This window comes from Oryzias latipes, chromosome 13 (assembly GCF_053564925.1).
Source record: "Oryzias latipes strain Hd-rR chromosome 13, Olatipes_Hd-rR_3.1".
Lineage (NCBI taxonomy): Eukaryota > Metazoa > Chordata > Actinopteri > Beloniformes > Adrianichthyidae > Oryzias > Oryzias latipes.
Window position 1 is genome coordinate 16,477,214 of NC_136249.1, and position 13,258 is coordinate 16,490,471.

Here is a 13,258-nt window from a genome sequence, read left to right on the forward strand (position 1 = left end):
CGGATAAGCTGGAGTTAATTAAACAGTCAAGTTTTCTCTGCTCACGCTACGACCCTCTATTACTGCTGTGTAGGAGACAGATGGCGGGGCTTGTTTATGTAACATAAAAAGCTCTTTATGTATCTGTAATGAGATGAGCTGCAGGCACACATTAGTAAGAAATAAAAGGAACACGCTTCTGATCATGTGACGCTTGATGGCTTCAGCTGCAGGAAACTCTCTGATCTCTGCTTCCACGTGCTTTAAACTCATCCTGGAAATGGAGCTTTTCTGGAGATGAAATGGCTTCAATCTGAGGTCACACAATCTGACTGTTGAGAAGACAAACGTGCCTGAAACATTTTAAATTTACTGCAGATTCAGATGTTTTCAAAACAGATTTTGAGATTTCTTTTAGGAAAATAGGCCTTCCAATCTGAACTTTCACCCAGACTTCATGGATGTGGGCATCAACAGCTACAGACAGATTGCTTCCTTCATTCATGAGGGTCATTGATGAGCCTTCATGTCTGCAGGTCAACCCGTGTTTCAAATTTAGAGGACTCGTCACTTCCTGCTCCTCCATCAAATGCTTCCAATCTCCACTCTTCCAGCTGACGTGGAACACCAGACCAGTGGAGACCAGCAGAGAACAGGCCTCTGGTGATCAAACAGAACCTAACAATCCTGACTTGTTCTAGTAACAGTGTGTGACGCATCACATGGAGTCACAACAAAGACACACACCCCCCTCAAGATAAAGAACATCAGTGGATGGTGTAAATATTATAACTTAATCAAATTCATATGTATTCCTTTCAAACTGCATTGCTTAAACCTAAATGAGGATATATTGAAGGAGCTACAGAAAAGTGATGGTAAACAGTCTGACTGACATCACAGCTGAGGAGTTTCATCCTAATGGGATGGTGTGTAAAGTGAAGGTGTTTGTATTTGCATCAGAGCGCTAACAGCAGATCAGCAGTCTGTCAGTTCAGGAAATCTGTTTCCTCTGTGAGAAATCAGATCACTAAGAGGACTTTTCCCTGCATGGTTTCTGGACTGACTCAGAAAAGCTCATCCTCGAGGGTCCCCAGCATCAAAGTACCCCGTTTTATGGGATTGGAATCCTGCAGAGTGAAACAGAATAAATGCAGCTTGTTGTGGAAAAGTCTTTCAGGAGTCAGACAGAACTCTAACCTCCTGGTGTTTAGTGGTTGTTAGGCTCTTTTGCTCCCTAACGTGGGTTTTTGTTCTGTGTTCAGTTCTGTGGTTCTGAAACACAGTGTGTTACCGGGGTAACAGGAACCCTGTGTGCAGGTCATATGTCAGCAGGGGGTCAGATCAAGTGATCAGGTGAGCTTCTTTCAGCACAGAAGTTCTGGTTCTCACTGTAACGTGTTTCCTCCCGGATCTCTGCTTCCCCAGTTTGAATGTGTGAAGGTTGTGTGTGTTGCTGTTACAGGGAACACGGGTGTTAAAAACAGCAGCTGGAGGTGCTTTGATGGGATGTTTCTTAATGAATTCTCACTGGAATCATGTTTGGTTTCTAACTGTACTCTGCTTGGTGGCCGAGGCCCCCTAATCCACTCACTCCTCAGTTACATAACCATTCAACTTATATAATGTCATTCAGCTGCAATAAGTAATGTAGTTATTTGTGACAGGTTCTTGTGCTTTTTCCTTTTTACACAAATAATCCTTCAAATTAATTATTTATTCCGTTTTCAGTCTTTTCTTTGGAGGTTAGGGAACTTTGGGTTTTTCCTTTGAGTTTTTCTGTCAGTTGTTTTTATGTTCACGTTTTACCAAATAATCTACTTTCTGATCTGTGTATACTTCCTTCCATGCATACTGGTTCTGTCTAATCAATAAGCTGTGAAAACCCTTGTTATGCTGCAAGAAAATATCTGTTTATGTGAATGAAAAACCAATTCTCCACCTGTCTCCTCTGCAAAATCAGAACTGGTTTGTCTATAAATTCTTAATCCATCCAGCAGTCTTATGAAGAACCTTTTTTTTTTTTCAGAACTCCAAGAGTACCCAAGGCCTGGTGGGACTGAAGAACCTAGGAAACACTGTAAGTCCAAAAATGTGCAATGATGCTGAGATGATTTACTGTGGCTTTTAGAGGAAGTTTGCTGGTTTCTAACGAGACAGAATGGTGGTGTGTGTCTGCCAGGCAACAGTCCTGAAATAATCAGAGAACCTGCTATGAAGTACCCGTGTGTGTGTGTGTGTGTGTGTGTGTGTGTGTGCGTGTGTGTGCGTGTGTGTGTGTGTGTGTGTGTGTGTGTGTGTGTGTGTGTGTGTGTGTGCGTGCGTGGGGGTGTGTGAGGGCACGGTAACCCAATCAGAGTCTCAGGAAGGCCTCCCGCCCTCCCCCGGTTGGTCTGGTCTTACCAAACATGTGATGAGAGCTGGACGTGTTCAGCACCGTCATCTGCTTCCAAAACTGCTGCTGTGTTTCTGATAATCTCCTCTCTCAGAATTCATGTTGATCCTAAACATCTGATGCTACTTTAGAAGATAACGTGTAGCACCAACATGTCCTGACCTTTTTGTCCATGGATGATTGAAGCTGGACTCAGGTTTGGTGTTGTCCTCTGACCTGAGTTCTGCTGGTGTGTTTTTTACTCCCAGTGTTTCATGAACAGCATCCTGCAGTGTCTCAGCAACACTCAGAGCCTGCGAGACTACTGCCTGCACAACTTACACCGCAGAGACCTTAACAACAACAGCCGCACCAACACAGCCCTCATGGAAGGTGAGCAAAGATTTATGTCTTCATGACCCATGAAACATTTCTCCAAACTGTTTGTAAGAGAAAGTCGAGATTGACCTCTGAGTGACCTTCATGAATGTGTGTTGGTAGAATTTGCCAAGCTCATTCAGACCCTGTGGACATCGTCCAGCAGCGAGGCAGTCAGCCCGTCCGAGTTCAAAACTCAGATCCAGAGATACGCCCCCAGATTTGTGGGGTACAAGTAAGCCTCTTCACTTTCTCTTCGACTCAAGTTTAACATCAGCGTGTGAAAAGCTGCAGGAGTGGAACACGAACCACAGCAGGCTGATCTGCAGCACCGAAAAGCTCCGGCTAATGTTGTGTTTGCAGCCAACAGGACGCACAAGAGTTCCTGCGGTTCCTGCTGGACGGCCTGCACAACGAAGTCAACAGAGTCAGCGTCCGGCCGAGAGGAACGGCGGAGGACTTTGACCACCTCCAGTAAGTCTCTAAACCGTTTACTCCCGCTGCATCCTAAAGAAGACACTCAAGCCTTAGTCCTGATTGGCCTTTGGGTGGATAAAAGCTGTCTGGGAGTAAAAAAATGGACAAACCTGTATGGGGCAGGTGTCCTACACAGAATATCTAGGTTGGTCGCTCAGTGAACCCATGGATGTCTAATTATCCTAAGTTTGATACGCCTCTTCATGAATGTATAACTGCTGGTTGGATTGTCTTGTCCATTATTCTTATTTGATTGCTTGAAATAAACCACTTCAAATCAAAAATAGAGAGAGACACAACACAGAAGAGTAAGTAGGGATGAAGTAGTTGAGACACAGGCGTGTTGCACAGATTTATCTTTTTATCAACCCCACCAAACCCTGCAGACTGCACCAGGGCCCGTTAGTGCTGTTCACATGATAAATGTGCACTCCTTGTTTGCAGCCTGACTGCTAGAAATGAGGAAATTAGACAATTAGAGTGTAGTTTATATGGACATTCTATGTGCGTCCTACAGACAACTTTGTATCACATGCACACGCCGTGTTCACCATTTATGCACAGGCAGTAAGGACCCGGTAATCACATGTAATGGCACCGTGTGACGGCATCATGCATACGTCATAAGTTTGTGTAACTTATATTATTCTTACAAGTACTTCACGATACATTTACCACACGCACAGCAATGGTACGTTCCATTTGTGTAACAATCCTTGAGGTTGGTCGTATGAGGGTCAAGGGAACTGCAAGACACACTTTGCTCCCCTCAAGATGTAGCCGCTCCTCTCCATGACCTTCCAGGGCCAGACTACCCAGAAACCCACAGCACCCACACAGGTGTGAGTGCATGAGACTATGTCCAAAAATCTCAAACTGGACATTCATTTGACGGTTCTTCAGCAGCATTTTTTGACTTTTGCGGGATGTTTTTATCCTGTAACCTTAAACAGCTGCTCCTTCACTGAACTGTTAACCAAACCAAAGACAATGTTGGGTCCAGGTTTTACCATCATCACAGATTCACACCTAATACATCTAATGTCTCAAACTGGAGCAGGACAGGGACCTATTTAATACCTGTAGCAGCTGATTAAAGTAAAGCATGCTGGGTAACACACATTCAAGTATCATGCTCGTTCAAAGAGTCAAGCATTTAGTTGACCAGATTGTTGTTGCTGTGGGAATAGATGAAGATTGTTCTTGTTATATAACAAATGAAAGAACATGAATGAATTGGAACATGATGTTTGACCTTCACTGATGCTACATGGATGTTCTGTTCCAGAACCTCACAATTAACAGCACCTCACTCTGACTGTTGTTTTCCCCACAGAGACGAAGAGAAAGGAAAGAAAATGTGGAGTAAATACGTTGAGAGAGAAGACAGTAAGATCGTTGGTGGGTGCTGCTTCTGGGATTTTATTTATTTCTGTGGCCCATAAAGAAAACAAAAACCAACAGACAGGTAGAGCCGTTGTTTTGTGGATGACTGACTGAAAGCTGTGCTCCTCCTGCAGACCTGTTTGTGGGACAGCTGAAGAGCTCTCTGACCTGCAGCCACTGCGGCTTCTGCTCCACTGTCTTCGATCCATTCTGGGATCTGTCTCTGCCCATCTCCAAGGTATGAATTCACGCCGCTGAGCTGTGGTCACCAAAGTTTCACTAAAGAGTGACGCAGATCTGATGGCTTACAAACACTGTTTGAGTTCAGCTTCATCCACTGGCTCTTACAGAAGCTCTCTACCCTGTGTTTTTGTTTGTTTGTGTGTGTGTGTTGATGTGAATGCATCTATGTTTGTGCTCAGAAGAGCTACGGTGAAGTGAGTCTGATGGACTGCATGCGCCTCTTCACCAAAGAGGACGTCCTTGACGGGGACGAGAAGCCTGTAAGTGTCCTCCATCCTGATTTCTGTCAGCATTTAGGGAACACAGATTATGGATTTGGATTTCCTATGATTTAAAAAAATCTAATTATTCTGAGAATGATGAGAAGTTTTCTAAAACACAACAGAACCTGTAAATCTGTTCTCTTCTTCTCACACTAATAGACCAAATTTTCATGTCTTCATTCATGAAATGCTTCATATGCAGAAAGGTTAAGTAAAACAGTCCATGACAGATTCAGAGTTTCTCCTAATGAGAACGGATCCTTCTTTTCTGACTTGATCACCACAGGTTGCAGTCTAGTGATCCTGTCTGTGTTACTGACAAACTGACATTGTTAAACCCCATCAAGCCTACTAAACAACAGACAGGCGTTTTACTTAGATAGGAGAACATTCCTGTTGTTATAGATGTTCTGTAGTTTGTTTTATCTGTTGTGACTCAAACATGAATCAGTCCTGGCTGTGGATTTTAGAGTTTTGGCCCCCTACAGGCAGAGCCTGGTAACTACAAAGCATTGAAATGCGGATAAAAGTCTGAGTTGCAGCTCTGTTTCCCTCTCCACAGACGTGCTACAGATGTAAGGCCCGGAGGAGGTGTACGAAGAAGTTCAGGATACAGAAGTTCCCCAAGATCCTAGTGCTGCGTATCCTTTCCTTCAGACACCCGTCAGGGGTTTCCAGGGCTGCAGGTGATCCGGGTAATGAATGCTGACTGGTAGAATGAAGACATTCTGCTTAACTCACCGCCCAGACCTGAAACGTTTCTCTGAAGCACGAAGAACCAGCAAACTCTCCACCTTTGTCAACTTCCCCTTGAAGGATCTCGACCTCCGCGAGTTTGCCTCTGGAAATAGCAGTAAGAACGGATCTTCTCATGTCGACTGACTGTTCTGGGATTCAGAACTTTATCACTCAGGCACGATGAAAGAAAACCTTTCTGTCTCTGTCCCCTTCTAGCAAATGCAATGTACAACCTGTATGCAGTGTCCAACCACTCAGGCACCACCATGGGGGGTCACTACACAGCCTACTGTCGCAACCCCAACTCGGGAGAATGGTACACCTTTAACGACTCCAGGTGGGCCTGAAACTTGTCCCAGGAGGACGCTCTCCGTGGCTTCATGAGAAGAAGATCTAACAGAAATGTCTGACTGAAAAACTGAAGGTTTGTCTCCGTGTTTTGTCAGAGTAACGCCAATGTCCTCCAGCCAAGTCCGGAGCAGTGACGCGTACGTCCTGTTCTACGAGCTGGCCTCCTCCTCGCGGATGTGAGGCCTCCTCAGGAGCTGAGAACCTCGGCGCCGCTGCTCCAAGGCGGAAGGAGATGGAAGCTGCTGCTGGATTTGTGTTTGGATATTTATTTCTGGAAACCACAGCTGTCCACAGGAACTCAACCAGCTCTTCTGTGTGTGTCTGTCTGTGCTCCTGTGTCATGCTCATGCTGTGTGTGTGTGTGTGAGTGTGTGTGCGCGTGCATGTGTGTGTGTGTGTGAAAGGCAGACAAAGGGCAATAATCCCCTTTAACCAGCCAACCGAGTCCTTCTCTATGCACTGCAAACCAAACGAGCATCCTGACTGCGCCTTGGTCTCTCCTCCTCCGTTTTTCTCAGCCTCCACACAATAAACTCCTGTTTTGTTCGTTTCCTTTGTTCAGTTGAACCAACGACACAAGCGTTCCCCGCCTTGTTCCTCCGATGGTTACAGTGTGTCTGAGGGGCTTTAGGCGCCCGCATGAACGTCTGTGATGGTTCGTCAATGTACGTTTAGTCAGCAGAGGCGGGGGTGGTCATGTGACGCGTTTGGCCTCTGCTGTAGAAGATGCTGTGAAGGAAGGGATGGACAGATCAGCAATCATCTCCATCCTACGAGCTCTTTTCTTCCTCTCTTGTTTCACGCCATCGAACAACATGGAAAGAATGTTTTCACGACAGAAATATCTCTCTATTTTTATATCCTGATGCAATATAGAGGATGTTCTCTAAAGAGTTTGATGAAAACGACCCATAACTGTTTTCTGATATTTAAGTTTCAAGAGAGAGAAAAAAAGGTCTTATTTATGCTTAGAGATGAAAATGTGACTAGTCACTCTTTTACTATTTTTAAAAGTATATATATATATAAATATATATACACACAAACTATGAATGTATGAATAAAAGTCAACAACACAGTGCTTTGGACTTGTGTCTGTCTCTGTGCACATTAAAGGAAATTCCTCTTTACACCACAACATGGAACAACGGCGTCTGTCCTGAAGATGGAAATTCTCCAGATTAGCATAAATCTGGAAAGAAAATCAGGCATGAGGAGAATCTAAAGTGTTCAAGTGTTTATTTCCTTAGAAAGTCCAACCAGATTATAAATTCTTCTCCACCCAACATTACATTTTATTGAGCGAAAATCAAATTGAGAATGTGAATGAATTTTAAAACTAAAATATCAAATGATGGGGATCTTTTCTTAATAACACTTAAGTCCCATTCCTCCATTTGTACACTCAGCCCCTCCTCCTCAGTCACATCTTTGTCATTTTGCTTTAGACTCATTTGTTTTGACGAGAGATTAAAGTCACAAGATAAATAAAACTGTATGTTAGGAGGCGCTCCATTTAGGTTTTTTGGTTTATTTTAAGTAAGTAAAACAGGGGGAAAAAAGACAAAAATTGATACACAGATAAATCAAACCTATTTAAGATATTAATTCATGAATTGATTTGAAAAAAAGTAAATGATGCTAAATTCTAGACCATTATAATTTCTCCTAATCATAAATAGACATATTTGCATCCATCCATACAGTCCATGATACATGAAATCCATTCAATATAGGAACTGTCAAAAAGAGTTTGAATTTTTGCTTGAAAGGGAGTGGATAGAAGTGAATCTTTAATTAAGTCCTGACTGCCAGCAATGCAAATGTGTCCTCTGTTGAGAGATTTCTAAACCTGAATATCTCCAAACCAATGAAACTTCTCAATGAACTCCTTTTGGTATCTGCAGAGGACATTTGGCGCTTTTCAATGGTAATAAGTTTGAAGGGGTGAAGTTCTGGGAATTGTAGTTTTTGGTGGATTTAAAACCCTGTTTTGACTGGAACCATTTTTTCTCTGGTGGTCAAGAGGACAAAATCCCACCTTCATAATGCTTTGCTTCATTTTTTATTATATAGTTGCCGTAATCTGGTTTTTAACATCTATTTCAAGTTATTTTAATACTTTTTCAGTCCAAATGCACATTATTTATCAAGTAACAAAAAGCGTGAAGTTTTTTTCTCCTCCCTCTGGAGCTCCTTGTTTTATGGACTGTTGTCATTTCTCAGGAATGTCTCTCTCTGAACTTTGGAACCAGCATGAAGACGCAACACAAATGACATTAAAAACAAAGGTTACATCGCAGAGAACGTTAACTGAATTTAATTCTGTTCCAACAGCTTCTCCATGGCCAGCCTCTGTGGTAAGTTCTTTAAAGCTCTCTGTGCTTCACTGGGAACATCTGTTTGAGTGTAAACACAGGTCGTGTTTGGATGTTCCAGAACCATCTCTGACCCAGCTGGTTCTTCTGTTACTGGGTGAGAAACAAAGTGGGAAGAGCTCGGTGGGAAACAACATTCTGGGCAGACAGGTCTTTGGCAGGAACACGACTAGAAGCAGCAAGAAAACTGGAATTGTCCACGGACTACAGGCAAATACCAGATCCTTGACACTCCGATTCCTTCCCTGAAGGAGAGTGTCTCCTGACTTCTCTGTGGTCGTGTGATCCAGCAGGTGACTGTGGTCGACACCCCAGGTTGGACCACCCACTCTCCTGTTCAAGACACGGTCTCCCGGGAGCTCTTCAGGGGTCTGGACCTGTGTCCCCCAGGACCGCACGCCATCCTGTTGATGCTGCCCACCCACCAACCCTTCAGCCAGGTGGAGTGGAGGGCCATGGAGCTCCAGCTCAGACAGCTGCAGGTTCCTCTCTGGCAGCGGACCATAGTCCTGTTTACCCATGCAGACAAACTCGGTAAACCAGCAACTCCTCCATTAGCAGCAATGTTAATGTGTAACTCTGCTGTTTCCTGTCAGTGTGGCTGACACTGACAGAGGTCAAAGACCACCAAGCACCAATGCACTCACTTCTATGACTTTAGAAAAATAGAAATCAGCAAATGTTTGTATTGAAATATTTTTCTTTGCTTCATTTTTCACAGCAAAGCCTGAAAAGTAATAATAATAATGGATTAGATTAATCTGCGCTTTTTCAGATGCTTAAAGTGCTTGCAATGTGTCCATTCTTCACTCTTTATTCATGCTTGGTGGTGACTGTCAGTTCAATACATTCACACGCATTCACACACACCAGTGGAGTGAAGCGTCTTGCCCAAGGACACAACGACAGCTGACTGGGGGGAAGTGGGGATCAAACCGCCGACTTTGATCATTGGAGGACCTGCTCAACCGCCTGAGCCACTGCTGTCAAAGGCCGGTAGTGACCGACTTTTGGAGTTTGTTTTGTTTTAAAAAACTGAAAAGTCCAAACCAATCCGTCCTGAATGAATGAGAGTACATGTCTCCTCAATTTCTTCAGGGATGAACCAATGAATGTATCTGGAGGAACTGGAGTGAGTGAGTATGACGTCATCCATAGAAAATAGTTTACGTCTGACTCCAACTAAAAGAAGACGTCAATTAAATCTTTTCACAAATGCCATGTTGGAGCAAGATGTCAGTAAGCAGTGAATCAGTTTGAGTCATTTACTGTCTATGAGAACTGGACTGAGTGGCCCCTCCCCCCTGGCGTTCAAAACAGGAAGTGCCTGCGGGCTCCAAGAAACCAAAATCCTATAGATTCTATAGAGAAATAAACAGCTATGACTTCCTATTTGTCAGAATAACTATTTTCTCTGATGCCTTTATTTTTTACTTGTTATCGATAATCCTCTTTTTCCATGATATCTTTTCTGTTATTAATGATATAAACTGACCAATCAAATGTCTCAATAAAAGAAGGTGGAGCCTGCAGGTCCCCACCTCGCACCTTTTACATTTTTCTGTTGTCGGAAGTAAACCCTTTTCTGTGGGGGATGTCACACTCACTCCAGTTCCCACAGTGGTAAGGCCACACCTCTACCACTTGAAAGGTGTATCAACGTTTCGATGGTTCGATGTGGGGGCCAGCAGGCTCCACCTACTTTTATCGAGGCATCCGATTTGTCAGTTTATAATGTGAATAACCTGAATAACATTTGATTAGTGAATTGATTAACCCTTGTGCTACCTTAGATGACCCCACCCTTCCATTGACGTGTTCTCCCTACCATGACAAAGGTGGATAAAGGTGGAAAGATTTCATGTAATCCATGGACACCAGTGAGGATCAAGAATCATTGAAGAAAAAGGTTCAGCGCACGATCTAGTGGGTCTAGATGACCCAACTCCCAATGTTAAAGTGCCTAGGATAGCTCAAGGGTTAAAAGAAATTCGGACATGCTCGTAACTTTATTTTTTTAAACAGCAACTATGACATCACTAATTTCAGGAAGTAAAATCTAACCAATATGAGCATTTTATGATGACAGTTTATGAATCCACTGTGTTCTGAAGAAAAAAACCATTAACTGATTATTAAAAATACTTTAAACTTTTTTTTTTCAATTTTTTTTAAATGCAATGCATTGTGGTCTATATTTGCCAATCTAATTAGCTTTTTTTACCGCATAGACGTCTGTGAAATTTTTAGGGCACTAGATTTTGGAAGTGTAGATTTAGACAGCACTACAAAATCGTGATTACATTATACAGTGCTCTATGTAGTGCAGGACTGGCCAAACCTGCTTGGTTTCCAGATCTTCTTGGACTGCTGGTTGCTGACTACCTAAACCAGGTTTGTTCTGTTCAGGATGTGGAATCACTTGAGTCAGCCAATCAGCAGAAAGATGGTCAAGGAAAGCGGGAAACCAGGCAGGATTGTGGCTCTTGAGGACCAGGGTTGGCCAGCCCTGATGTAGTGAGTAGTGTAGGAATTGGGACATAGCCTTTAGGTTTTTATCCACCTCGATAAGTCAAAGGTTCTAACCATTTTTAAGGAAAAAGGAAAATAAGAAGTTTCTGCTGTTCATGATGAGAATACTGTAATAGAAGTATATAACGGTTGTGTGATGTTAAATTAGGCATCACTGACCCGGTCATGTTCTCGGTGCTGTAGACGAACCCATCCAAGAGCACATCTGGAAACAGGGCAGGACTCTACAGTGGCTGCTGGAAAGATGTGGGGGCCGGTACCAGATCATGACCAGCCAATCCAACGAGTCTCAGCTTCAGGTCACAGAGCTTCTCAATAGGATCCAGAAGATGGTGGCATCTACAATGCACCCCAAGGACATCCAACACCTCCATCCAGGAAGAGATGTAAGCAGGAGGCGGACACAGACACGGCACACAAAACACCAAGAGATAGAGATGATGGGAATAAACCTCATCCATGATGGAAATCACAGACAAACCCCAATAATGGCCTGGGGATGGTCTCCCACAACTGCAGGTAGGACCAGGCTTCATCTGTTTGAAGATCAACAACAGAAGTGATGTTCTGTACTCGTTATAATTCAGGATTGGTTGCAGATCTGGCTCCTTGGAGGCCTGCCTTCAGCCTCATCCTGCTGGGAAGGAGAAGGTCAGGAAAGAGTTCAGTAGGCAACATGATCCTGGGCAAACAAGAGTTTCAGAGCAACGTTAAGACCGCCACATGCTCCTCAGGCAAGGCTCAACTACCACGGTGGTCCGTGACGGTGGTGGACACCCCCGGATGGAGTCTGTTTGGTCTTGCTAATCCTGAAACCGTCAGGGAGGAGCTTGTTCGGAGTCCCTACCTGTGTCCTAGAAGAAGTAAGATTGTATTTGTGCTGGCCATACCCTTAGACTCCTTCAAAGAGAAGAACAGGATGACTGTGGAGAAGTATCTGAGCGTGTTGGGAGACGATGTTTGGAACAGAACTGTGGTGCTGTTCACCTATGGAGACATTCTGAGAGGGAGGACAATTGACAGCTACATCGAGGAGAAAGGAGAGCCTCTCCGGTGGGTTTTGAACAGATGTGGGGACCGTTATCGTGTGTTCGATACTAAAACAAGAGACAAATCTCAAGTAAATGCACTGATGGAAATGGTGGAGATGTTATGAAACCTGCAAACTTTCTCTCCATCCTGTTGGCAGTTCACTAGTAGTTTTCATTGAGGTGTGAGAGGAAAATGTCACTTGCAGTGCATAATTTACCTTAACTTTTTTATTGAATTTTCAAAAGAAAAATTATTTTGTTTATTCCACTCAGCTTAGCATTTACAATAGTTTAAACTTTGTTCAGCAGTGTTTTAGACAAACACTAATTATGAATTGAACAAACTTCAAACAGAGGTCTGGTAAAACAATCAACATTCTATTCCTCTAATGGATTCATATCTTTACCATATTGATGAAGGGTTGTACATTCTTTAATTTATTTTCTTTGTCTTTGAAAATATATGTAATTCTTTCTAATTGTGTAAATGTTTTTCCAGCGTTTTTGGGAGAGTTTTGCATGAAACACCCTTTCCTCTTTGTAAGAGTTATGTATTATTGGAAATCTAACTAACAAAAAGCAATTTGGTTCCAATGAGATCAGATCTACTTTAAAATAATTTTCTCAATTTTAACTTTCACTTCTTACCAGAATGTTTGTATACGTTTCCATTCCAAGTACACGAAAGCATGTTTCTGTAGTATGCATATATTTTGCGCAGATATCTGGTATAGTTCATAATAATTGACATGACTCTTCCCTGATAAAAAGAAAGAATATTTTGCAGAATAACAGCACCACAGAAAAAATAAAGGATACAAAAATTATATCCATTATATCCTGTCCCTCACAAAGCAAAAGAAGTGACCTTTAAAATCAAATGACATTTTCCTTCGAATCATATTTTACATAATCGCTTTAACTGGAATGGCGATCTTTGTGTCTTTTGTGGAAATGATGTAGAAACTGTGGAACATCTTTTCTTTAAGTGCATGCATGTAAATACGTTTTGGTCTTCTATTCATAATTGGCTGAAAACCAAAATTATCATCATAAACCCTTTAAATTAATCCCACTAAAATGTGATTATAATTAACTGGACGTTCTGACTATTGATTGTGATTTCAA

At 42.8% G+C, this 13,258-nt stretch overlaps 2 protein-coding genes across 19 annotated transcripts in view; both read left to right on the top strand.

Annotated features, from left to right (window-relative positions):
• Positions 1 to 7,270, top strand: part of usp2a (ubiquitin specific peptidase 2a) — a 30,887-nt gene extending 23,617 nt beyond the window's left edge. For 7 of the 13 annotated variants that reach the window (XM_023961546.2, XM_023961547.2, XM_023961549.2 and 4 more), the window contains 11 exons: positions 2,009 to 2,059; positions 2,623 to 2,746; positions 2,855 to 2,966; positions 3,095 to 3,205; positions 4,545 to 4,609; positions 4,729 to 4,832; positions 5,017 to 5,097; positions 5,663 to 5,741; positions 5,849 to 5,953; positions 6,055 to 6,175; positions 6,285 to 7,270. In XM_023961546.2, the coding sequence (XP_023817314.1) occupies positions 2,009 to 2,059; positions 2,623 to 2,746; positions 2,855 to 2,966; positions 3,095 to 3,205; positions 4,545 to 4,609; positions 4,729 to 4,832; positions 5,017 to 5,097; positions 5,663 to 5,741; positions 5,849 to 5,953; positions 6,055 to 6,175; positions 6,285 to 6,369 (1,038 nt within the window). In that variant the 3' untranslated portion in view covers positions 6,370 to 7,270. The remainder of the gene's footprint in view (positions 1 to 2,008; positions 2,060 to 2,622; positions 2,747 to 2,854; positions 2,967 to 3,094; positions 3,206 to 4,544; positions 4,610 to 4,728; positions 4,833 to 5,016; positions 5,098 to 5,662; positions 5,742 to 5,848; positions 5,954 to 6,054; positions 6,176 to 6,284) is intronic. The other 6 variants (XM_023961552.2, XM_078929499.1, XM_078929498.1 and 3 more) reach the window with 1 other exon arrangement.
• Positions 7,271 to 8,113: 843 nt separating this feature from the next.
• LOC105355472 (GTPase IMAP family member 4) lies at positions 8,114 to 12,957 on the top strand. Of its 6 annotated transcripts, XM_078929506.1 has the most exons (6): positions 8,388 to 8,549; positions 8,629 to 8,777; positions 8,858 to 9,101; positions 11,283 to 11,618; positions 11,699 to 11,750; positions 11,834 to 12,957. In XM_078929506.1, the coding sequence occupies exons 1-6, from the start codon at positions 8,534 to 8,536 to the stop codon at positions 11,904 to 11,906; spliced, it is 870 nt and encodes a 289-aa protein (XP_078785632.1). In that variant the 5' UTR covers positions 8,388 to 8,533; the 3' UTR covers positions 11,907 to 12,957. The 6 variants fall into 6 exon arrangements, with proteins under 6 accessions (XP_078785631.1, XP_078785628.1, XP_078785629.1 ...); XM_078929505.1 differs by having other exon boundaries at positions 8,114 to 8,777; XM_078929504.1 differs by having other exon boundaries at positions 11,699 to 12,957.
• The last annotated feature ends 301 nt before the right edge of the window (positions 12,958 to 13,258 follow it).